Raw genomic sequence first — 27664 nt, forward strand, 5'->3', positions numbered from 1 at the left:
TGGTATTTTTTTGTAGTAGTGGTTATAACTTTCTCTTCAACAAAAGAAATGTTGACAGGACACTCTTATCATATGTTACTACAAATATTTTATGTTATGACAAAGGTTAGGGCTTGCTCATTTCTGCAACTTTTAGTAAAGTCAGTATAATTATACACTTGTCATGCTTACCGTATGATATATATGTGTGTAATCGTTGTCATTAAGTTTGCTACACGTCTTTGGAATTTTCATCTGTAAATATTATTATTGAAAATATATCGTTGAACATTGAGTTTACATAATTATTTGTATCAGAAATCTGATCTTGAAACGAAACAACTGATACACGTCTTTAAAAATATGATCTTTAAACATCGTTACAAACATAACATCTAACTTCGATTTTACATATGTATATGTATCACATTATTTTATCTGGGGACGAAAGTATGAAACAATCTATAGTAACTTCGAGTTTACATATGCACACAAAAACTGAAATAGATTGATGCATACACAGAGACAACGGCTAATTCTGGCCAAAAATGCCGCAACGGGTTAGTAACTTTATGCATTATGTATTTACAAAAATTCTGTGAACTAATTATATAATCATACTTTTAGCATTTATGCAATTTGTGTATATACAACTTTTGGTCTCATTAACAGTATAATTATTAAACACTTGTCGTATAATGTATGCGTGTCAAGTGTCAACACATATATGATCCTTAGTTATGTTGAACCCGGTTATAATTATATAATTTCAGCTGGGCTTATCAGCTGTGATATAACAGCGAATGACATAAAATTGTCGTCTAACCGGGTAGGTTTATATGGGTACTACAATGGGTATGGTTTTGAGGAGTATGTGTGGCGGCAGCGTCTTTATGCTGTTTGTAGCTTGTAATTATATGGGTGTTCGTTAGTCGGGTGCTGTATTATAGGACCCAGCAACCATGCACCTTAGTATAATATAGTATAGTATTAATATATTAATATTAAGAAAAAGTTTCAAAAGTTGAAGGTTTGGTTGCATTTTAAAAAATCATCTCTTGAATAAAGGTAAATCTGACCTATTATTTCAGTTTTTCTCTCGTGTCTTTGAGTACTCTCGGTATTTAAGATACCATAAAACTTATTTGGAGATACTATAGAACTTATTTGGAGATTAACAAATTTGATGATTTGAGTAACGGGTTGTAATGAGTTCCTTAATCACGCCCAGATATTATGTTAAGTGTGTTTGAAACGGGTTGAATTCACTATACCACCATCACTTTTTTGTACATTGTTTTGAAATTTAGTGGCTTTGATGCAATTCAATGACTGAATTTTGAGAGGGACGTTGTGACCATTTTATGAAAGAAATGTGTTTTCGGTAAAGAGAATCATTAAGTTAAGATCCACAAGCAAGATTAATTGGGTCATGTCAGACCCCCAAGTTACTACTTACTACCTAGAATACTTATGTTACAGATGCACCCATATCCGGTTTTGTAAAGCAACCACGGGGAATATTATTTACGATGTCATGATTTGAAGTTATTGCAATGATTGATCAAAGAATAAGAAAACGATGAGAGTAGTTTAATGAATTTTCATCTATTCAATAACACATATGGAGTGAGTTGTAGTGCTCGAACTTGGAACTGTAATACTTCTTCCAAGCGTGACTTGAACTCTAAAGCTGAAAACAACATAAATCATAAAGATTTACAAAAACACTAAGAAATGTATATGGAAATTGTAATTCTCCTTTTTATAATTGTAAAAGTTGTTAGGAAGAGAGGATCGTCTGGACGTTGGGAGATACAAATTTGAGAGAAAATAACTCTATTACTTACAAGAATAGATTTACAGAGTATTACAAAACTCTTACAAAAAAAAACTCTCAAACTCACACACACTCTCTAGGTTGTGATTACACTTCTCTGAGTGATTTTGGATGATTTACAACTGAGGTTTGCACCTCTATTTATACTAAAACTTTGGTGGCGGTGGAATGGTGTGAACGAGGAAGGTGTCGTGTGAACGGAGATGGTGGGCGGCCGTCATCGTGTTCATCTTTGCTTCTTCTACATGGTGTTCAAAGAAGTCTACTTTGAACATCTAGAAGGTGAGCTTCTAGATTGTAGGCTGGAAACTTTCAATTCTCCCCCTCCAGCCGAATCCACAACATTCCAGTTATGTCTCTGCATAACTCCAACTTCTCTCGAGTCACCACCTTTGTTAACATATCCGCATGATTCTCCTTTGTATGGATCTTCACTAGTCTCAACAGTTGTCGATCAATTACCTCGCGTATCCAATGATAGCGAATATCAATATGTTTTGTACGGGAATGGTACATGGAGTTCTTGCTCAAATCTAGAGCACTCTGGCTGTCACAATGTACCCTGTACTCCTTTTGCTTGATTCCAAATTCTTGGAGATAATGCTTTAACCACAACATTTCTTTTTCATCTTCTGCGGCAGCAATATACTCTGCTTCAGTTGTGGATAATGCAACACACTTCTGTAGTCTTGACTGCCATGAAACAGCTCCTCCTGCAAAAGTGTAAATGAATCCTGAAATAGATTTCCTACTATCAGGATCTCCGGCCATATCCGCATCTGTATAGCCTTCCAAGATTGGATCAGCTCCCCCGTAACAAAGACATATCTTCGTTGTACCTTTAAGATATCTGAGAATACATTTTACCGCCTCCTAATGCTCTTTCCCGGGGTTGGAGAGAAAACGACTCACCGTTCCCACTGCATGAGCAATATCGGGTCTTGTACACACCATTGCATACATCAAACTTCCAACTGCTGAAGAATATGGTACTGAAGACATCTTCTCGATCTCTTCCTTGGACGAGGGACAAGAACTCTTGCTTAACTTGAAATGGTTGGCTAATGGAATGCTAACAGGTTTGGCATTGTTCATATTGAAACGTGAAATCACTCGTTCAATATACTTCTCCTGAGATAGCCATAACCTTTTATTCTTCCTGTCTCGGGTTATCTGCATTCCCAAAATCTGTTGAGCCTGTCCTAAGTCTTTCATGTCAAAAGACTTCGAGAGTTCCTTCTTCAGCTGGTTGATCTTCGTTGCGTCTTTCCCTACGATCAAATTATCGTCTACATATAGTAGAAGAGCAACGAAATTTCCTTCAGAAAACTTCTGAATGTAGACACACTCATCTGCTGCAGTTTTCTTGTACCCTTGACTCACCATGCACGAGTCAAACTTCTTGTACCACTGCCTAGGTGCCTGCTTCAAACCATACAAACTTTTCTTCAGCTTGCATACGAGGTTATCTCCTGAAACCTCAAAACCTTCCGGCTGCTCTATGTAAATTTCTTCATGTAAATCTCCATGAAGAAAAGCTGTCTTTACATCCATCTGTTCAAGCTCCAAGTTCATACTTGCGACCAATCCAAGTATGACTCTAATTGAAGTCATCTTGACTACTGGTGAAAATATCTCGTCAAAATCAATCCTTTTCTTCTGTTGGAATCCTTTGACTACAAGCCGTGCTTTGTATTTCACCACTTTTCCACTACCATCCTTTTTCAGCTTGAACACCCATTTATTTTTCAGTGCCTTCTTCCTGCGTGGAAGTTCTACAATCTCATAAGTTTGATTTTTATGCAGAGAATCCATCTCATCCTGCATTGTGAGCAACCATTTTTCTTTATCCTTATGAGTTACTGCTTCATGAAAACTCTCTGGTTCTCCATCTTCAGTAAGTAGAAGGTACTCGGATTCTGGATATCTACTCGATGGAATCCGACCTTGTTCAGATCTACGAACTTCTGGAACATTCTGAGGAGATCCACCATCATCTTGACCTTATGATGGTTCTGGAACGTCTGACAGATGGGGTTGTGGCTCCCCCTGCTCAGCACCGTCATTTTCCTCATTATCTTCTACTTTTGGCATTTCTTCCTGCACTGAAAATTCATTTCTCATAAATGATTCCGTTGTTGCCTCTGGCACATGAGCAACAACATTTGACTTCTGAGATATTGTGGGCTTTTCAATATCTTCTATTGTCTGGCTTTCATGGAACACCACGTCCCTACTTCTGATCACCTTTTTCTCCTTTGGATCCCATAATCTGTATCCAAATTCTTCATCTCCATAGCCTATGAATATGCATGGAGTGGTCCTTGCATCCAGCTTCTGCCTGAGCTCCTTGGATACATGTGCGTACGCCAAACATCCAAATACTCTTAAGTGAGAGTATGATGGATCCTTTCCTGACCAAAGTTTCTCCGGAACTTCAAAATTCAGTGGTACTGATGGAGATCGGTTGATCAAGTAACATGCGGCTTTGACTGCTTCTCCTCAGAATGGCTTTGGCAGCTTAGCCATACTGAGCATGCTCCGAACACGTTCCATGATTGTTCGGTTCATTCTTTCTGTTATACCATTATGTTGAGGGGTACGTGGGACCGTCTTCTCATGTCGGATGCCATATGATCTGCAATACGCATCGAACTGCTTGGAAGAGTATTCACCGCCATTGTCAGATCGAAGACACTTTAATTTCTTTCCTGTCTCACGTTCTACCGTGACATAGAACTGTTTGAAGTAATCGAACACCTGGTCCTTCGTCCGTAAGAAATATACCCACACCTTTCGAGAAGTATCATCGATAAACGTCAGAAAGTATCGATTGCCTCCAATTGATTAAACCTCTAAGGGACCGCAAACATCAGAGTGTATAAGACTGAGTAACTCTGATTTTCTTGTTGAAGATGAATTAAACGAGACTCTATGCTGCTTACCAAACAGACAATGATTGCAAGGATCTAGTGCAGCGTCCTTGTCTACATTGATAAGCTTCTTCATTATTAGGGTAGACAACCCTTTCTCACTCATGTGACCGAGTCTCTGGTGCCATAAATTTTGTGAAGCCCCCTTTTCTGCAACATTAATGCTGTCTGTGCAGATCTTCACATGAGTCTTGTACAGTGTGCCACAAATATGTCCTCGAGCGACTATCATAGCGCCTCTTGACAATTTCCACGTGCTTCTACTGAAATGACTATCATAGCCCTGTTTGTCGAGAGCTACTCCAGAAAGTAAATTCAGCCGAAGATCTGGCACATGGCGGACATCCTTCAGAGTGATTGTGCTCCCGGAACTTGTCTTTATCTTGACATCACCAATTCCGACAATCTCAGCGGAACTGGAATTTCCCATCTTCACAGCTCCAAAGTCACCAGCTTTGTATGTTGTGAAATATTCCTTATATGGAGTCACGTGGTAGGAAGCTGCAGTATCTACCACCCATTCCGTGTCTTCTCGTGAGACGTGAAGGCATGTCTCATCATGGGTTGAACAATAAGCTACATCACCAGGGATAGTCACTAATGTTTCTCCACCCTTATTCTTCGGCTGTGAACTGCTTTGACCTTGTTCCTCTTTCAATCTATAGGAGTTCTTCTTCATATGTCCCTCTAATCCACAATGATGGCATTTATATGTTGGTTTTCTGCCATCAGCTGACCCGCCCCTGCTCTTGCTTCTGCATCTCTATTTATTTTTGCTACTTATTCGCTGTCTCCCCCGATTCTCTGTGACAAAGGCATAGGTCTGATCTGTGCTCATGTCTTTTCTCCTTGCCTCTTCACTGAATAGGGTATCCTTGACCATTGACATGGTAAATTTACCATTCGGGGCTGAGTTGCTGAGTGTTACGACCAGCGTTTCCCAACTATCGGGAAGGGAACTAAGTAGCAGTAGCGCCTGAACTTCATCGCCAAGCGGCATCTCTACAGACGATAACTGGTTGACCAAGCTCTGGAACTCACTGGTATGCTCGGCAACTGAAGTTCCATTTTTGAGCTTCATGTTGACTAAACGCCTCATCAGCAGAGCTTTATTCCTAGCAGTCTTGGCCTGGTACATGTCCTCCAACTTTTTCCAGAGGACATATGCGTCTGTCTCTTGTGCAACATGGTGGAAGACACTATGATCAATCCATTGACGGATCTGACCAATAGTTTTTCGGTTTGATTTCTTCCACTCTTTCTCTTTGGTAGAATCAGGGTTTATACCCTTCAATTCAATAGGATCAAACAAATCCTTATAGCTGAGGAGATCTTCTATCCGAGGTTTCCACAGCGTATAGTTTGTGGCTGTGAGCATAATCATAGCTCCGGAAGATGATGTTGACTCTTTTGTGGACATTATCACCTTACAAATAATTTTTCAACACAAACGGGGTTGAATTGTAGAAAACAGAGATCACCGTTACGTCCGGAACGGTTGAAAATGGTGGAATAGACACTTCGCGGCTTAAATTCCACTTATGGGGAAAAAATTATAATTTTCTAAACTTTCAGGGACCAAGAATGAATTTCTGAAAATTTCAGGGACCAAATTGTAAACTTTCAGAATTGTATAGTACTGCTACAGGAACTTGCTACAGTGCCGCCTGCTGCTACAATGAATTGCTACAGGACTGCTACAGTGATCGCCTTCTCCGGCGAAAATTCCGGCACCGGTCGTCTTCTCCGGCGAGATTCCGACGTGTTGACCAAACTTTGACCGCGTTTTCTGGGCTCGTTATAACTCCGTTTAAGTCACCGTTTTTTGCGTTGAACTCGGTTCGACGAGACGAATCCAATGGTACACTCAAAATTGGATTTTGAGGAAACTTCGAAAGATCCAAAAATTCAACCAACGTCTCTAACCAAGCTCTTGATACCACTTGTTAGGAAGAGGGGATCGCCTGGACATTGGGAGATACAAATTTGAGAGAAAATAACTCTATTACTTACAAGAATAGATTTACAGAGTATTACAAAACTCTTACAAAAAAAACTCACACACTCTCTAGGTTGTGATTACACTTCTCTGAGTGATTTTGGATGATTTACAACTGAGGTTTGCACCTCTATTTATACTAAAACTTTGGTGGCGGTGGAATGGTGTGAACGAGGAAGGTGTCGTGTGAACGGAGATGGTGGGCAGCCGTCATCGTGTTCATCTTTGCTTCTTCTACATGGTGTTCAAAGAAGTCTACTTTGAACATCTAGAAGGTGAGCTTCTAGATTGTAGGCTGGAAACTTTCAAAAGTTAATTGAGTACTGTGCAAATAAATAAAATATACATATACTTTTTTAAATGTATTATTACTCCACTTTAATCAATTTGTTTTTAGAATCCCGCGAATTCGCGGGTATTACACTAGTACTTTTTAAAATAGAAGAAATATCAATAGAAATATTAGTAGAAACATTGAAGAAGTACGTTCATCCTTACGCCTATAAATACTCTAAACACTCATGAAATTAATATTCACCTATCCTTCTCTTCATTCCATCTCCACTCCTTTTATATTCCTTAAATAATCATAGCCCAACCATATATATTAATAAAAATGGCAACAAGACTACTCTTTGCTTCACTACCCAAAACTCAGCCAAAGGCCAAGTCATCACAACACCGCACACCGTTTTCTGCTGTTGCAGTAACTCAGTTTCTTCATATTCCAAAACTCCAAACTTGTAAAAGTTTAGAAACAATTCATGAAGAAGAAACCGTTATTAGTACTAGAGAAAGCCTTGAAGGAGTTGCAGAAGTAGTCACAGGTGCTTCAAGTAGTTTGCCTTCAATCTCAGCTTCTTTTTTGTTGTCCAACAGATCAACATGTGTTGGTAGCATAAATAAGCACTTACCTAAAAACTCTGATAACTTCCGATGTGCTTATTGAGGCACTTATTGAGGTAATATACGTTTTAGAAGGCTAGACTATTTTGGAGAAGGTTACCAATTCTCATATACTCATATTTTTGGTTATGGGAACTTTGGATTGAGGTGGTGTCATCTTTTTTGCTTCGTGGCTTCACTCCTCGTTGATTTTGGTCCTACTTTTGGATTTGGCGTGGGTTAAGTTCCTAATAATTTCAGAATTAAGAATCTCATCTTATATTTTATGTTGTTTACAACTGATGGGACAAGTTCTATTGTATGTTTGTATGTCTTTAATACTACTTTTTGTGCATCCCTGGTGTTGCATTCTGTTTGTGTAATTTGTATTTACATTCAATAATTTTCTTGAGTTCATGAACAAAATTATTCTCAGGCTCAACATAGATGGTACGTTGTCAAATTTTTTTCTTTCTTTTAAACGCAATTCTTCTAGATTTCTTAATTTGTAGATTCTAGTGTTAGCTTCCCTTAGAGTGCTAACCATGACAACACTTCCTTCCAGAACTTTCCGTCATATCAGCGCCACATCAGCACTTCCTTCCAAGGACTAATCCATGACTAAACACTACCAATAATGACATACTTTCTCATAAAAATTGGGACCCACTATATTGATTAATTAATTAAATGTACAAGTTTAAAAGCAAAAAGTACCACAAAAAACAACACTCCTTTCCGTCCACAAACATTTCACAAAGAGACGAGCCAGGAGACGAGGAGGAGGGCGGCTAGCTGGGCGGCCGCCTGGCGCACCGCTGCCAACGGCGCCCTCCTTGGCGATGGGGTGGGCGGGAGTGGAGACAATAACATTGGAAGTACTCTTATAGACAAGTGCACGAATTTACACTTGTAATATTGTCATACCTTCAAAATTTGTTACCATAAAATTGAACATTTCACAGACGATTTAGCATACATTATATATGTAGTAGTTAAAGCAAATTGTTAACTCACCCAATTGGTGACAAAAGTAATTTCTCATTAAGAGATTAGTGACCACTTTTGTTATTTTTATGACCAACTTGTGGCACCTAGAGTGTCACAGTTTCGGAACCACATGGACTTGGTAAAGTACATGTTAACTTTTTTCATCTAGTCAAGATTGACACACGAGATGACAATACAATACCAATTCTGAAGAACACGAAAACATGAGAGAGACCAAAATCTAACTCTTAAGTATAAGGTAAAGTGTTAAGTTAATCTAAAGCCTTAAAAAGCAATTTCTCTTTACTGATTTCCTTCATTTCCATTTGAACTGCTATTCTATACATGAAAAGAAGAATAAATATTACTAAATATACAAAGAAAAAAAAACAGATTAAAATGTGTAGGATCGTGTAAACATGATTAAACGATCATAGATTCAATAACGAGTGCGAAAAATCTCGTTATTGAGTTTTATACTCAAAATACTCTAATATTCTTTGATCTTAATGAAGAAAACGACTTTAATATGTTAAAGATCGACTTAGATGAATGCTAGAACACCAGGGTATCGGTTTAGACTTGTAGAATATGTTAGGATTCGGAACCCTAACAATGAACCCGTAATACCCATTATATACACACAGCACGTGCAACCGTGCGGTTGTACCTTGCAACCGTGCGGTTGCATTCCAACAGTGAAAGTTAAACGTTAACGCATCTTAACGTGATCGTAATGAACTCGGGGACTATAATGCACCAACAAACTCCCCCTAGGACGCAGTTCATTATCTTAGATAGTAAAATATACTTTCACCTGCAAAAGACATTTAATCACGCAATCAAACACATTTAATAACAGAAAATTAAAATGTTTACGTCACGATATTACAACCAAATCGAAATAAACTGAAAAATAAAACATCCAAGTCCACAGTTCACAAGTTCAAAATCAAAAAAAATATTTAACCAGCATACAAAATTTCTGCCTCCAACGCTTCTTCATCAGTTGGATACACCAACTCCTCCTCATCAGCAAAGAAATTGTTCAGCAACATTCCATAGAGCAGACCTCTTCCAGCAACTGCTGGTTACCCTACCATGCGATTAGATATCACATACGTAAAATTTATTGGAATTTGACTGATCAAACACATTAGGATTAAAACTTCAGTCACATAAAGTTCCACATCCTCTTCCTCTCGAAACAAAACATTTTTCTTAATGACCCTCATCATTTGACGGTATTGATCTTGAATATTCTCCTCTCTGATGATGATAGGACCTCGACTTGGCCAATTATAACCTGGTTTACACAAACCCGATACGAACCCGAAAGATGAGAAAAAGTTATCAGTAGATGACCTTCTCGGAGCACAATTCACATCTTTGCTCAAACTGAAAATTTTGAAATCTCCAGCCGGTACATCTAATTTTTTAGCAAACTCATCCAATGTCCAATCATAAGGGAACCCAAACATGTTCAAATGAACGCACTTTACCTTACGTTCATCAAACACATAATTTGTATAGAATTCCTTGATAAGCGTCGGATAGTAAGACTCACCCCGATGAAGAAATGCTCCTGCATATAATCCCCACCAATACTCAGAGAAATTCGGTTGAGATCTAACATGACATCCTGTGAGAATAGGACGGTCAACAAGTAATCTCCTACGCTCTGCAATTGCACTCTCAGTTTCACTCTGTGAAACCCTTCACGATGCCTTGTTTGCCATGTATATACACTGAAACACAAAAACTCAAAAAGAAAAGAGTCAGACTTGTCAAAATAATCAAAAACCACCTGGTTTAGGTAACCGTACGGTTCCACAGTGTAACCGTGCGGATGCACTGTACAGTAACCGTATGCACGATTAACCGGGGGGTTGCAAGTTGCAACCGTACGGTTGCATTCATCGAGCCTGTTAGGGTTTTCAAAACCCAAAACAATCAAAATTTGAGTTGATCATCCAAAAACCTGTTCCAAAAGTCACATAAACATCTGACTAAAACTTTTTCATCAACAATTTCATTCAAAGCTACTTAGATCTATGAGCAATGATTCAAAATATGTAAAATACTAAAACACAATCAAAACTCAATAAATTGAAATCTATAGGTTACCTTGTATAGATGAAAATGATCACAAAAGTGAGATGAATAAACTCGAAAACTCGTTCCAACACTTTGTAATTTTAGGTGAAATTTGCACTTAGACTATTTGAGAGCACAAAACAACCCAGGTTGCAGTTGCAGGGTTGTATCCGGCCAAAAGATTTGCAACCGCGCGGGTGCAAGGTGTACCCGTACGGTTGTACATTAAGTCTAAAAACCCTTTAATTTCACGTATCCGGGCGGTTACATGGTGTAACCGTGCGATTGCATTGTGTAAACGTCCGGTTGCAAATCCACAAAATAAAATTCAACTTTTCATTCTCGCCTTTTCTAACTTTCATTTCTCGACAAACTCAACTCAGCTAAACTAACACATTATCATCAAACACTCAATTTTTCCAATCTCATCCATTTTCACAAGATCCCATTGTATTTCAAACTACGTCAAATAACTTAATACCCGACTTATCAAACTTTTCCTTTTTTCGGATCTTTCACACTAGCTTACTCCCCCGGTCCACATACCGAGTTTATGAAGTAACCACCAAATGATTTGCAATAATATACAGTATGAAACATGCAACAATGCTAAAAACATACTAAATCTATTTGTCTTTTTCATTTTATAATGCAAACTATGAAGAATAAATGCAAGCATATACATTATGATGAATTAAATCACTAAACTAACCACATAGTGAATATCACAAGTATGAAATAGAGAACTAATTAACTTGCTAAACATCTCACACAAACTAAATCAAGATATCAGATTAAATCATCATGAACAAACTATACAGCTATCATAGCATAACCAAATATTTCTGTAAGAAGATGAATTAGTCAACATTTTCTTGGGATCAGAACTGAACTGTATTTTGCAGTTTTAACATCGTTAATTTCTTTGATTCAGAACTTTTTGTTCCATTTTTGATTTTCAAGTACTTACACTTTCAGTCTTTGAATATCAATAAACTTATTAGACTTTCCTTCCAGAATTTTTGAAAATCACTTGCACACTTAGGTAAATAATCTTAAACTTAGTCCTCACTTGAGATCACACAAATTTATTAGGTAGTCAATTGAGCACAATATATTGAAGATGTCCGCTATCACCTCGATGTACTTTCGATTTGATTGAACAGGAAGCATCTCACGATGTTTCCAGCAACCTTGTCAGCCATGAGCTTCTACCTTAAACTTATACCTTTCAATTCAGAAGGCTTTGTTTGTCTCATTTTTATTGCATACTCCGTAAGAACACAGTTACCAGTCGCTATAAACCCCATGCTTGAGCGGAAAGCTAATAATGATGGAATGTTATGATATATTTGGGGGTGATGGAATTCTAAGTCAGAATACCCTCCAGAAGATGTCCCTAGCTATCTGGACCAATCGGCACAACCCATATCACAGACAATAGATGTAACGTCCCTCTAAATGATAAGCAAAATCCTGCTTATATGCTAAATATGATTTCCAGGACAGATAGAATGATTTGAGTTTTCTAGATCTGAAGCTCGGGCACTTCTCCCCCTCGGATATAGACAAATTAATTCGTTCTGATCAGCACATTGTTCGATCATCTTTCACATGTAAATGAAGAATTCACTTTGATTGATAGAAACGAAGTCCAAACTTTGATAACGCAGATTCTTTGTTGTTGATGTGGTACACCATCTTTATTGACTTTCAATCACATGTACATAAATAAAATAAAACATAATCCACGAATTCAATTTTTTTTTTTTTGTATTTTCTGATGTTGCGCTCTAGCTTTTGCAAACATAAATGAAGATAAACTCTGAATGAAATAACATATATAACTTTGATGATGATGCACCACTTTTAGAGATGAATCACACAGTAGCTTTAATCTTTGGCGTTGAAGCAGTCTCCTTGGATACATTCTCAAACCGATGAAATGTCTGTGATACAGAATTGCACTTTTCGACCCGTTCATAGTGAGAAAACCCCCCTTTGGATACCTGACTAACCTAATGCATTTCGGCCCAAGCAATAAAGTTAAATAGAAACTGGTATAGGTTCTAACAGAGTAAACTCACCTTGTGGACTTACTTTGCAATCCTTTACTAGAGTATAAATCGTAGTAGGGGAGACCTCAACCGTCTGTTGAGTTCCTGAACGATCGTTTCTCAGTACATTCTCAGTGATAGTTAGGTGACTACTGCCAACCGCTGTAAACCTTTCCGCGATTTCTGATATCGGCTAAAAAATCACGTTTTTACCCCCGATATTAACCCCATTTATGACAAAGTAATTGACTTTATCATTTAAATAAGCATTTATTTGCTTCATTTGGTAGATTATGTCATTACAAAGGCTATGTTTCAAGAATCACTAAAAATGGATGAAAAACGAGCAAAACCGGCTAAGACGATTAACTCGCGTTTAAATAACTTATATTATAATTTTTAGAAAAGTTTATTTACTTAATCTCATGTTGTAGGATATTTAATTACGAACGCGTGGGTGCAAGAATCGTCAAAAACGGAGCTAAAACGAAGATTCTAGAGCGAAAACGGTGAAAGACAAGTTACGATCCAGCAAACGGCTTGCCATAAGGAAAAACGGCCTGCCATAAGGAAAAACGGCCTGCCAGCAAATGGGCACCAAAAAAGGCTTGCCTTGGCAAACTGGCATCGAAAACGGCCTTGGCAAACGGCTTGCCAAACGGCCTGCCAGGGGTTTTTCAGCCATTTAATTACAATTTTGCCACCAATCATTTCCTATAAATGGGGGTTTCATCCCACCATTTCAACACACACATTCTTCACTTCTCTCTCTAAATATCTCTCTATTGTCGCTCTCTAGTGATCAGTAGGAGATTAGTCATCTCTCTACTTTCTCTCTCTAGATTCTAGAAGGAGAAAAGTACAGAGATTAGAAAAATAATTATCTCTCTATTGTCGCTCTCTAGTGATCAAGAAGAGATTAGTATGTAGTTAGTAGTAGAAGCTATCAAGCATTGTAACGCTATGGATATATGAAGAAATACAAGTATTATTCTGCCGACATTATTCGGTAACATCTATCCATTTTTTTATTAATCTATCTATATCTATATCTATATTATCTATAATAATAAAGTTAAATTTAGCTAATCATTTTTTAAAATTTTAAAATGACAAAGGAGGACCATTGGATTAGAGAGCATTAAATTGCTTGCTCCTCCATTTCTTTTATTCCTTGACTAAACTGCCCTCTAAAATCCTTCCTAAAAATTACGGGATCTAGGTTGAACTTCACAAAAAACGGCAAAAAAGGGGCAAGGCAGCGGGAGGCGATAGCTTCAGAGATAGCAGAGATAAAAACGAAGCATTAGAAAATCAACAATGCCAATAACAGATTGATAGAAGATAAACCGCGAAGCATTAGGGTTCGCACAATAGCATATTCAAATCGATACTCTCTATCTCTTTTTACTTTCAATTTCATTGTGTTTTGAGATGCAAATCAACAATTTCATTATATTTCACGGAGTAGCAGATGAAAATCGCAACAATGGTTATCTCTCTTTTACTTTCAATTTCATTATGTTTTTATCAGGGATTTGAGTAGAGTTTCTTAACTTTTATTTTTATTTATTGTAATTTTTGATATATGTATCACACTTTTTAGGTTTTACATATCAATGTTTTAGGGTTCATATAATCGCTGGATTATGTCTACCTTTTTGTACTATGTTTGTTTTAGGGTTCATATTATCAATAACTGAAATTCGATTTTAAAATCGGTATACAGTTTGATCTTTAATTGTTATTCTAAACCTTATGTGTGTTCTCTCATATTCAGCATTCAATCTGTAAAGGTAGTGCTTCTTTCATCTCTTTCATTAGAGTGTTTCACATATTATTTAGTTGCTATTCTTTGATATTATATATTTTTCGGTAAGTTTTATGTCAGACATTAAAGGAAAGGCTGAAGATTACACCTGCATTCATTTTCTAATGGGCATGAACCATTTGGGAAGGTATAAATCAGTTGCTAAATAAATAAATGATGAATAGTTATGTGGGGATGTATGATTTTTTCATGTTCATAAAATTGGCACAATGAGCAGTCCTTCGATATACTGATTATTTTAGATGTATGTGGGTACTAAAATATCCCCAAGTTTTAAACTGATGTTTTTTTATGAAAAAAATCCAAACATATGTGGTAATTTGGCTGATTATATGTATGCTTTTGTTTTTCATGAAATTAGGGATTGTATTTTCGTCTTTGCATTCGTGTTAGATTAAGCCTTTTTTATAATCAAGTTGGGATGTGTCACTTCAGTTTTGAGAGGAACATCATGCTGCAATTTCTCTTCTAAAGCTTCCCGGAGGGTTTTATGCAGGTACACAGTTCAAAGGATTAGATGGGTAATATTTAGGCACAAGTGCATAACATTTTAGATTCTTGGATCGACCCACCAACACCTTCTGTGTAGAAAACTCAAAATTTGTCAATATCAATAATAAACTTGCAAAATCATCTAATTTCCAATAATACATGACTAAAATGTAAGGTTAGCTTGGATAATGAATCAAATAGGTCAAAAAATGTGTAGGTCATTTGGATTCGATACGTTTTTGTTTGTTTCTTAAATTTTTATGAATTTAATATCTTAATTATGACCACTGAGCTAAATTAACTAAAACGCTAACTTAATGTTTCTTACATAGTTTAGTTTCCTGCAGTTGGGCTAGAGCAAATACAAGGATGTAAACTAGCTTTCCTTCTGGAAGCCGATTATATGCATATCTAAATTGGTTGGAACAGGAAGTATCTACATTCGTTGTTAACCATGTATATGAATTAAACTATCTCTTATAATTATACTCACAAACCATACATAACTAACGTAAAATCCTCCATTGTAGGTAATGTTTGATTCATCTGTTGTAGTACATAGTTAACGTAAAATCCATTTGAATCGGTCCATTTAATGCATCTATTGTATTCATTAATTTGAACTTTGGGCACCTAAGACCAGTTAGAGGTAAGCATAACTAGAAACAATCTATTTGTAAGTTAATGGGTTGAAATTACCACCCTTTAAGTTATATACCGTAGATATTTAAAGTTACATATTGGATTTTTATCTTCTTTATTGCATAAGGGGAAATTAAGCTTATTTCCATATTAAATAATCGCCAACAAGAAGTTGTTGAAGGTCAAACACAGGAGTTTGTAACATAAATTAACTGGATTAGATACTATATATCTGCAAATAACATCAGTGTGTCACAATGAGTTTATTTGGGTTATATCTACATTAAGGATTTCATTTTCTACATATTGAAGAAGTAATATCTAGCAAAACTTAAGAAACTTGAGTATGCTTGCAGTAGGGTCAGATACTGCAGCTCCCGTTGAAACGATGGTTTCGAAACCGTGTTTTAGGTTTGAACCTGTTCACCGTTCACACTTAAAGACTTCTAAAAGTACGCGGACTATTTCAAGACTCGCATTCTAGAAGCAATGAAATTACTACCGATGAATTTGATAACTCAGATTAAAGTGAACCATCTTTAGAGAAAACAGAAGAGGAATATTGGCTTATGGTAGAACGACCTACCGAAGAAATTGAGGTATATTGCTAATATATGTTTTTTTGGGTTTTTCATTTTATAGCAGTTCATCAGTTTAGCAAAATAATAGTGACATTTAATATTGTTTGTATTGTAAAAATGTAGGTGCTTTATCGTGCTGACTTAGAAATTAGTAGTTTTGGTAACGGGTTCCAAAAGGGATACACCAAATGTTAGGGTCAGATGAAGGTTTTGTGCATTATGAGCACACCTAAACTTTTAAACCATTTTGACACGTTTTGATTTTAGCCACTTCTTCCAACTTGACCCATTAGAGATATGCATAACTTATATTAACATATTTACTCATAACATTGTCACATTGCTAGCATAAAGTCCCTTCAGCAGTTATTCTTGTATTCCATACGAATGTAACTTTCAATATCTTGTCTTTTTGCACGTTTTCAGAGTCGGGTATAATTACATAAATCTTTTAGATTCTACAAAGATGTGCTACCACGTTTTAGAAATTCTTGATGCGCGGGAAAGGTACACCTTTATTTATGATTTTGTGGAAACCAAAAATTATCCGTGCATATGTAAGAATTTTACTCTGTCGGGAAAATGATTAGGGAGAATATGCATCTTTAATAATTCTATGTGTTAATATATGCATCTTTAATGGTTGTTGTGATGTCGTTACGTAGGGTATTCACTCGATGGATAAGAATCGGCTAAGCATACAGTTTTGAAGTCGCGACCTTCTCACTCTCTCTCGAATGATAACTCTTTGGTTATAAATTAGTAACCAAACATTTCCTATCGTACCAAAGACAATGGGTTGACAGTAGATGTTGTGAATATTATCTCATATTTCTTAAAAAGGGAGAATTTGGAGGAGTTAGACACGTTTTTTAGTGTTATGTTTAAAGATGTGTCAAGTGGCAATCAACCTGCTATGACAAAACTTCTCAACGAAGAGGTACTTCAATGCCCCAGATGACGGATTCATTTCAAAAACAGTAAAAGAAATTATAACTCGGTTTTAAGGTTTATATATGATATGATTATTTATTATTTATCTTGGCCAATACACCTATAAATTTCATTCTGTGTTTCTGTATCAACACTAGGGGTGTTCATCGGTTCGGTTTTCGGTTTATTCGGTTCGGTATATTCGGTTTTGAAATTTTTTTGCGCAAAACCGAAAACCGAACCGAAAACCGAATTCAAAGTTAAAACCGAACCGAACTGAAAACCGAATTCAAATTCGGATTCGGTTCGGTTTTCGGTTAAAACCGAATATTATGAAAAAACTGAGAACGATGGTAGTTTAATTGTGGCGTTACTGATGTCTTAGTTATTTGTATCCTAAAACAATGACGTACTATTAAATTATCAAGAATTCGATGATTTATTAATATTTACAGCTTAATTATGACGTTTACCACTTCTGTTATTAAGAAGAACATAATAATTTGAGTAACTTAATTATAATGTGAGTTACCAAATCGTTATATGGGTGAGAACATATTTTATTGATTGGGTCTCAAATTATAATGACATTAAAACATAAATATACAAAATAAATATATAAAAATTTTGAATTCGATTTTGAATTCGGTTTTCGGTTAAACCGAATTCAGAATTTTCAAAACCGAAAACCGAATTCAAATTCGGTTTCGGTTTGACTCGATTCGAAAACCGTTTTTCAAATTCGGTTTGGTTTTTTTTCCAGTTTGGTTTCGGTTTGGTTTTCGGGTTCCACGGTTTCAAACCAAATACTGACCACCCCTAATCAACACTCTGTTTTGTAAAAGAAGTTGTCACCATCACCAAGTGGTTATATAACATTATGAATTGTATTCCACTATATTTATCTTCTTTTCATTTGCTAAATGATTATTTATTTCAAAACATTGTTTTTCATTTGCTAAATGATTATTTATTCCAAAACATTGTTCGATAGCTTTGAAAGTAAATTTCATAATCTTTTATTTTAAAAACCCCCGAAATCGCGGGTTATAAACTAGGTTATTATAATATTCTTGTTCGATGTTTGTGATTTATTAATATTAGAAATGCTTGTTGCCATGATGTGTGAGTAATTGCTTGATTGTTTGCCATGATTTAATAATGTTAGTTGGGATGATTATCGTTTTGTACTCACTTTCTGTCTATGATATCAAACCTCGTTATTATCGTCCTTCCACTAATAAACGTGATTAAAACCTTTTATAAAGTCGACAATTATAAGGTAATTAATTATCTGTGTTTATACATTGACCCATCGGAAATACTATAAAGTACATGGGGAATTACCATAGGACCAGATCAAGACATTGGTAAAGAGTATAAGACTCGAGGAAATACTGTTGCAACAGTAGAGTACAGTGTTGATTTATTATAGGACCACTTGAGCATGGTCAAGGTTAGAAGCTATGGAACCACTATAAGTCTAGTACATGGTGGATAACTAAGGGATTTATTGGGTAGATTTAAGTAAGGGCTGGTTTAAATCATAAATGGGAAATTAACGCACTACAATACAAACTAAGCTTATAAATCTTTAAGGATGACTGAGAACTATCAGATGTTCTAATTTGTTTACAAACCCTTAGATTTTACCAAATCATTGACAGAAAGGAATTCGAAACACAACCATAACCACCCATTTGGGTGATGCACCAAGGTGTTAAAAAATGTTGGATATTATATGTATATGGCTATGCTACTTTATTCGTGCGCCCAAGGTATGCATTGCACCCAATGTGGGCCGCTTATATTCTTAAACCGGATAAAGCATCGGGAGTTGAGCACAGTCCATCCGATCAGAATCTTCAAAGCCTAGTTCCTCGTGACATGTTAATCGGGAAACCGCTTAGTAGGGAATCTAGTGTTCACACCAAGGTATATCTATCCAAGGAGTGCCTCATAATCATCCCGACACTACGTTATCTTAAATCATGGTGAACCACGTATTCTCTATCCTTAGCTGTTGCATGCTAGCTAGCTTATTTTAATTATATTGCTTTAATATCTTAATTACAATTATATAAACTATTCAACCCAACTATCGCCTTTACATAATTTGATATTTCGGATAAAGTGGTGTCTAGAATAAACCGGTTGGACTTGGTTGTTGGATTTTTCGAACAGTCGCCAAATTATTGGGACCAAATGGATCCTGCCTCTCCACACAAAGTGTACCTGGCCACTAGTCTTGGATACTGAATTGTGTACAAACCCATCTTAATCACTAAATTATCTTAATAAGCTCCGTTTCAAATTCGACCGCTCAAGGAACGACCCTAGGTCATATTTGCCCTTGCTAACCCATAGGAAGGAATAATAGATTTAGGCCCAGCATATATAAATTAAACAATCAACTTCTTTTATTGATATCCTGAATTGACGTTTTGCGACCTAACGATACCGCATAAATAAACCGTCTGACTCGGGCATATCATAGGAGTAGTTAATTTTTGGCGCCGCTGCAGGGGAGCGGCAGTAAGATTTGGAGCCTGTTTAGATTAGTTAGTTTTTAAGAGACCCTTTTGACTGAGGCTAGCTTTGTCAGAAGTTACTAGTTTACCGTAGTTAGGTTAGATAATATTAGCTTAATTTAGTTTAATTAAAAAGTTTAAAATGGACTTCCTTATTAGTGAACCTTTAGGATGGTTTAACCTACTTAGACCGCTAAGAATTCTTCCGACACATCCTTTCCTATATCCGATATCATACATTGTACCCATCCGACGAGATCCACACTTACATGCCGATAGTTCGACGATGGACGCACGCATCACTCTCGCTGACATCACCAAACCCTCGTTAGAAGGACGAGGAGGACCGATACTCTATCATGAGGTTAACGGAGCATCTTTTGTGCTTAAGCATAACATCATACAACTCATTCACAACCACTTCCAGTTCCACGGCTTACCAATTGACGATCCCAACTCTCACTTAGATAGATTCCTCTCCTTATCCAACTCATATAAGTAAAACGGGGTTGAACAAGATGTAGTTCGTCTGTATCTGTTCCCCTATTCCTTAACTCTTCATGCAAAAACCTGGTTCGAGGGGTTAGAACCCAACTCTATCACCTCATGGGAGGAAATGGCAACAACTTTCTTAATCAAGTACTTTCCCCCATCAAAACAAACCAGACTTAGGAATGATATCGTAAACTATCAACAAGCCTACGATGAATCACTCTACACTGCATGGGAAAGATTCAAACATTTGCTTCGAAGATGCCCGAACCACCATCTTGAGAGCTATGATCAGATTTTGACCTTCTACAATGGTCTAAATCAGAACAACAAGTCTACTCTTGATGCTTTTTCTCAGGATAACTTCACGAACTTCACTGCTGACGAGGCCTGGAGATTGATCGAGGAGATGACTATGCACCATCACGACTGGAACACGGAAGAGCAAATTTCATCCGCAACACCGTTTTCCGCCTGCGATCCTATCGAAAATAAAACCATCAGATTTCTCTCGGACCAAATAGAAAACCTCACCAAAGAAGTCGGAAAGCTAAAGAAACTCCCGCAACATGTGTCTCAAGTGCAATTATGCCAGAATTGTATTGAACCACATTCGGCCAAGGTATACGAGGCTGAATGTGAGGACTCTGTTGTCTACTCTGATAAGATCCTAGCTCATCCACACAACCCACCTACCAAACCCACTACCCCACCAGAGATAAGTCCAGACGATGTCCTACTGCGAATCATCAACATGATCACAGCAAGACAAGACGCAGCTGACTTAGTCATGACTAATCACTTGAGTAGTCTTGAAAATCAAATAAGCTAGCTAAATCAACGTCTCGATTCTCTAGGTTGTCCTAAAAATGACTCAAAGGTGGCACATAGCTAACCTTCAGTTTCTTCTAAGGAGAAGAAACTAACTAATACCCGTTCGGTAGTAGTCATTAAGTCATCACCTAAACCTACTAGGAAAACACCCATTCCATTTCCGGGTCGTCTCAAGCAAAGACATAACAAGATGAAATCCTTCTAGCTTGACGGTAAATTTTTGGACACTGTGTCTAAAAATACTCATAGTAAGAAGTATTTTAGAAAACTCCTATCGACCAAGGATAAGGTACCTGAAGTACCCAATGTCCCGTTGAACGCGGATTGTTCAGCCATTATCTTAAATACTCTTCCTGAAAAACTAGGGGATACCGGACGATTTACCCTTCCTTGTTCTATCTACCAATCTGGTACTATCTATTCTCTCGCTGACCTTGGTGCCAGCATCAATCTCATGCCCTACTCACTGTTACAGAGACTCAAAATTGGAAACCTTAACCCTACCAAAATGAGCATCCAGCTAGCTGACCAATCCACTAGATATCCTAAGGAAATAGCTGAGAACGTCATGGTTAAGGTCGACAAATTCCTCTTTCCGATTGACTTTGTGGTTATGGACTATAAAGAAGACATGAAAACCCCTATTATTTTAGGAAGGCCTTTCATGAATACAACCAAAGCGATCGTTGACGTTTATTCACGGACTATCACCTTGAGAACCCATGGAGAAGAGGTCACTTTCACGATCGAAGAGTCTGTATGTCCTTCTGATGGGAACGCCGAAGTAAATACCATCTCCACTAGGAAAGTCACATTCTATTCCGAGAACGAAGAGAAGAATATAGAAGTAGAAGACAATATGAATAACCACTCCACACCAACCCAATCTTCACTCCCACCTTATTTTGATCTTTTAATGACTGGAGAGGATTTCGTTCTAGAAGAACTCTCTGAACAAATTATACTTGGATCTCCTGACCAGAGTGACGAGGAGGTGGATGAAGAAATTGAAATGGAGAGCCTGGAGAAGAAGAAAGAGATGGAGGATTCTAGCATCGAAGTAGTTGCTAATGTTGTTACCGTATTGGAGACGTCAATTGACATCGTCCCACCTCCATCCTTAGAGTACAACATTACGACCAACCTGAAGTCACAAAGAAGAAAGACGAGTTTTGCGTTAGGGCTACCCTATAAACCATCACTCAAATACATAATGACATATACATCTTGGAGTGATGAGGACCCCTTTGACCAACCCGCACCAATCAAGGAGGTAAAAGAAGTTGATAGCTTTGTTATACCTCAAGTTAAACAAAGCATTCACTTCAAACCACCTTCTTCTCTAATTGGACATACCTTATTCCATGTCCGCTTCAATTTCATCGGTATGTTCTGATATTACCTCTTGTGTCTACTGATGGATGCAAGGGAGCCGTCTAGATTTCCTGAGAAATAAGGCTAGAGTCAGGCTCGTGACTCGAACAAAAACAAGTGCATTTCGGGAGGCAACCCGTGTGTTTATTTTTCTATAGCTTTAGTAGTAGTTAGATTAGGATAATTAATTAGGTTAATTGAATAAGTGAAAAGTGAAACTTAAAATGATATTTTCAACATTGCTTAGGACGAATTCATTTCTCCTACTTGTCTTGAGCTTAAATGCATAATTGCTACATTATTTCAAAAGTCTTAAAATTAAAGGCAGTCAACACTTTAAGTGTGGGATTAAGCTTTTTAGTCATACACTGATTTGTTGAACTTTCAAAAACCTAAATTTGAAACCCTCAAGTTTTCAAATATTTCATCAAAACGCAAATTAGTGAGTCTATGGCCTAAAGCTTAATCACCTGTCTAGGATTAATGTTTTCTATCTTTACAAGTAATAGACAGTTATTGATGCATATGGTGGAGATTCTTTGAATAATGATGAAACGACAAGGAAACTCGTTGATTATTTCATTTCAAGTATTGGTGGATGTTGTATGGAGGATGAGAACGCCATAATGAACTCGAGTACACTTCAAGAAGACCGATTCGAATTCAGCAGAAGATGGTTCCGACTCCGTCCACCTTCAGATCCTCTGCTCACAACCGTACCCAAGGGGAGTAACTCGTTTCTTTCTCTTTGTTTATTTATTTTGCTTCGTTATATCCTTAAACTATACCATATCCTAAGCTTATCACTAAGTGTGGGATTCCAACCCAATATTGAGCTTAGATACATTTTCCGACATGTTCAAACTCTAAGTGTGGGATTTTAGCTCCCTAAATCTAAGAATGAACATTAGGGACAATGTTCCTCTAAGTGTGGGATAACGGTGTAGTACACCGTAATTAGTTAGGGGATGCTCGAAAAATGTTCTTAACTTAAAATTTTACTAAGCTTTTCGAGTATACCTACTATTTAGATTCTTTGTCCTCAACATAAATTTTTCAAAAATTTTGACTAAACGATACTTTCTGAAAAAGTACTTTCGAAAATAAAGCTTGTTTGTTCTAAAATTAAGACAAATGACGACATAAATCTTCTTAAGGATGAATCGATTCTCTAAAAGAGCATTGCATGACTTGGAATTATCGACCCAATATAATTGCTGTGAGGCACCCCAAAAAATGGCCCAATAAGCATTCATTTTTAATGCTTCACTATCTTTTCCGTTGAGAGTGCCGATGTTAGCATTTAGAGTTAGAACTTGACCTTGACATACATTTCGAGGCCAATGGTTAGTAAGCGCCATACGTGGTGTAGGTGCGATACTCCTTTCAAAATCATTCTGAATAGAGAAGACAGAAACCATCCGTTTCCGTTTCCACTCCACGCATTTAAACCAACCAACTCATCTCAAAGAGTTGATGAATCAGAAAATACTCACCCCCAAATTCACTATCAAATACGTTACCCTTTCCACCCTCTTTCATTTCTCATTTTCAAAATCTAAAAATTCAAAGAGATAGATCGACCAAGTTTACTTCAAACACTTGTCGAAAAATTCCGAAAATTCGGACTGTTTTTGATAGGTCAAAAAGACCTATTTCTGGTGAAATACCTTTCTCTCTGGGCACAAGAAATAATAGACAAAGTTATGAAGATGGGATATGCCAAAAAAAAGAGATGAGCAAAATCTCAGATATAAAGAAGAGAAAAGTCTTCAAATAAAAGCATAAATCCCTCAAGAAAATGAAGGTTGTGACCCAGGAGGATTGCAGAAAAGAAGCAACATCTTCGCTGAAAATCAGCAACCTCTAAAGAAACTCTTCAACAAAAATAGAGTGTCATCTTTCCTAGAAAAAGTATATCCTCATGAAACCAAAATCTATCGAATCTCTCTACATTTCAATGATTCGAAAATCACCCTTTTCGCCATATCAAAACCTTCGTTTTTCTCCACAAACCAACCTTTAAACCCGCTCTTCTTCTTGAAAGAATGATTAGGGAGAAGATCAGTGCCGTCCTTATCTAACCGGTGGAGATTTGATTCTTGGTCAAGCCTATGACAATACTTGCAACATGACTGGCTATGAGCGAATTCATTTCATAGATTGATAGGGAAACCCAAACACTTGAGTGATTTGAGTGACCTGTTTAAGGAAGCTAATGTCATGTAACCTCCCCTCATGCTTGCAGAGATAGTTTTCACCCCTTTTAGAAGACGGTTTGTCTGATTTTGCTCTTATAATAAATAATAAGCCACTTGAATAATAGAACGGAAATCTCAGAAGCATCCTTGAACTCAAAATAAAAAAAAGGTTTGCTTGAGGACAAGCAAAGTTTAAGTGTGGGATATTTGATGTCGGCTAAAAAGTCACGTTTTTACCTCCGATATTAACCCCATTTATGATAAAGTAATTGAATTTATCATTTAAATAAGCATTTATTTGCTTCATTTGGTAGATTATGTCATTACAAAGGCTATGTTTCAAGAATCACTAAATATGGATGAAAAACAAGAAAAAACTAGCAAAACCGGCTAAGACGATTAACTCGCGTTTAAATAACTTATTTTATAATTTTTGAAAAATTTTATTTACTTAATCTCATGTTGTAGGATATTTAATTACGAATGCGTGGGCGCAAGAATCGTAAAAAAGGGAGCTAAAACGAAGATTCTAGAGCGAAAACGGTGAAAGACAAGTTACGATCCAGCAAACGTCTTGCCATAAGGAAAAACGGCCTGCCAGCAAACGGGCACCAAAAATGGCTTGATTTGGCAAACGAGCATCGAAAACGGCCTTGGCAAACGGCTTGCCAAAAGGATCCTGCCTCTCCACACAAGGTGTACCTGACCACTAGTCTTGGATACTGAATTGTGTACAAACCCATCTTAATCACTAAATTATCTTAATAAGCTCCGTTTCAAATTCGACCGCTCAAGGAACGACCCTAGGTCATATTTGCCATTGCTAACCCATAGGAAGGAATAATAGATTTAGGCCCAGCATATATAAATTAAACAATCAACTTCTTCTGTTGATATCCTGAATTGACGTTTTGCGACCTAACGACACCGCATAAATAAACCGTCCGATTAGGGCATATCAATTTCCTTGCCAAGATTATTTACTTTATGCGTAATTGATCCTATCATTCCAAAATTCAATCCTCAAAATTTATCAACATCCATTAACTAATCATGTACTACTTACTTTTTACGCAGAACAATTAACATGCAAGTCCAGTAAGACAATCATTTTCCATTTTCACATAACAACTTCTCATTTTCAGATTTTTCTGGCTTTTTCAAGTTTCCATGTTTTTGTATTTTCTGATGAAGCAATTTTCTCAACTAGTCTACTTAACAAAAAGCTAATAAACACAATCTTTTTGGTTTTTCATATTAAAATGCATAGCAGAAAATAAAATGAACATGCAAAACGGAAAATAAGCTAAGTATCATGCAACAATGATGCAAAATGCAAATGCAAATATAAAAATGATACAGATTGAAAGGTTACTTCAATAACTCCCTATCGGACACAACCTCCGCCATATCTTTCACACCTAACACATTCAACAGAAATAGGAAATGAGGCCTGTCAAACGCTTTCGTAAACAAATCAGCCCTTTGGGTTGTTGTACCTATTTGTAGGACATCGATTAGTTTTTTTTTCATAAGAGTCCCTAATAAAATGGTACTTGATCCCTATGTGTTTGGTCTTAGAATGATTAACAGGGTTTTTAGTAACAACAATAGCATCAGTATTATCAACATATATAAGAGTGTTAGAAATTTGCAAACCGTAATCCCGAAGCTGTTGTTGAATCCAGATAACTTGAGACGTACAACTCGCAGCAGCAATATATTCAGCCTCACATGTCGATTGTGCAACTGCCGTTTGTTTCTTACACTGCCAACTTACCAACCTGCTACCGAGAAACTGACAATCACCAGAGGTCGATTTGAAATCTCTTTTACAACCCCTATAATCGGAATCACAGAATGCCGTTAGGTCAAACCCATCCTTACGCGGATACCATAAGCCCAAACTTGGAGTTCCCTTTAGATAACGCATGATCTTCTTTGCTGCCAACATATGATTCACGTTCGGTTGTGCTTGATAATGAGTGCACAGACAAGTAGCGAACATGATATCTGGAGGAGATGCTGTAAGATACATTAAAGAACCAATAATAGCCATATATAGAGTTGGATTGACTTTTGGTCCTGTATTTTCTGGTGTAATCCCGTGATTCACCGAAAGAGGATTCTTGGCAATTCGTTCATCTTCCATCTTGAATCGGCTCAAGATGTCAACTACATACTTCGATTGATGTAGGAAATGCCTTTTTCTGTTTGATCAACCTGCAACCCTAAAAAGAAATTAATGGCCCGTAGTGAAATCATCTTGAATCGTTTCTACATTACATCCTGAAACTCATCAACCATTTTCTGATCTGTTGACCCAAAGATGATATCATCCACATATACTTGTACCAACATTATATCATCGCCCCTTTATTTGGTGAATAGAGTCTGATCGATGACTCCTCGTCTAAAACCATTCTCTATCATATAGTTTGACAGAGTAGCATACCAAGCTCTCAGGGCTTGGTGAAGACCATACAACACCTTTTCTAAGAGATACACCTTTTCTGGATGATGTGGATCAACAAAACCCGGCGGCTGAGTCACATACACAGTTTCTTGAAAAGTGCCATACAAAAATGCACTCTTAACATCCATCTGAAAAAATTTAAACCCTTTCCACGACGCAAAAGTCAAAAACATCCGAATAGCCTCCAATCTAGCAACCGGAGCATAAACTTCGCCGTAATCAATTTCTGGAATTTGCTGATAACCTCGAACAACCAATCTTGCTTTGTTCAGGATCATGATTCCCTGATCATCTGTCTTATTTTTGAATACCCACTTCATGCCATATGGTTTACAGCCAGAAGGTAGTATTACCAACCTCCAAACACCCAAGTGATTGAATTGTTGAAGTTCTTCCTGCATAGCTGAAACCCACTCATCATACTGCAACACATCTTTAACATCTTCAGGTTCGATTTGTGACACAAAGCAACAGTGCGCATTCCTGAAGATTCTTTC

The 27664-nt window shown here is 37.0% G+C and overlaps 1 protein-coding gene and 1 long non-coding RNA gene across 2 annotated transcripts; one reads left to right on the forward strand and one right to left on the reverse strand.

Annotated features, from left to right (window-relative positions):
* The first annotated feature begins 14460 nt into the window (after positions 1-14460).
* On the forward strand, positions 14461-17352 carry LOC139871484 (uncharacterized). Its single transcript, XR_011766656.1, has 4 exons — positions 14461-14738; positions 15047-15107; positions 15451-16344; positions 16992-17352. It is a non-coding gene; the product is annotated as an uncharacterized lncRNA (long non-coding RNA).
* An 8710-nt stretch (positions 17353-26062) lies between these two features.
* Positions 26063-26843, reverse strand: LOC139901307 (secreted RxLR effector protein 161-like). The gene is made up of 2 exons (XM_071884035.1): positions 26351-26843; positions 26063-26190 (listed from the first exon to the last, which is right to left on the reverse strand). The coding sequence occupies exons 1-2, from the start codon at positions 26841-26843 to the stop codon at positions 26063-26065; spliced, it is 621 nt and encodes a 206-aa protein (XP_071740136.1).
* Positions 26844-27664: the final 821 nt, after the last annotated feature.

The sequence above is a fragment of the Rutidosis leptorrhynchoides genome, chromosome 1 (genome assembly GCF_046630445.1).
Source record: "Rutidosis leptorrhynchoides isolate AG116_Rl617_1_P2 chromosome 1, CSIRO_AGI_Rlap_v1, whole genome shotgun sequence".
Lineage (NCBI taxonomy): Eukaryota > Viridiplantae > Streptophyta > Magnoliopsida > Asterales > Asteraceae > Rutidosis > Rutidosis leptorrhynchoides.

Bases quoted from the DNA above. Each gene is read 5' to 3' on its own strand.
- LOC139901307 (XM_071884035.1), bottom strand. From the start codon at position 26,843: ATGGAAGATGAACGAATTGCCAAGAATCCTCTTTCGGTGAATCACGGG. The intron at 26,191-26,350 runs GTTTGCAAATTT...TCCTACAAATAG, and splicing joins ACAACAGCTTCGGGATTACG to GTACAACAACCCAAAGGGCT.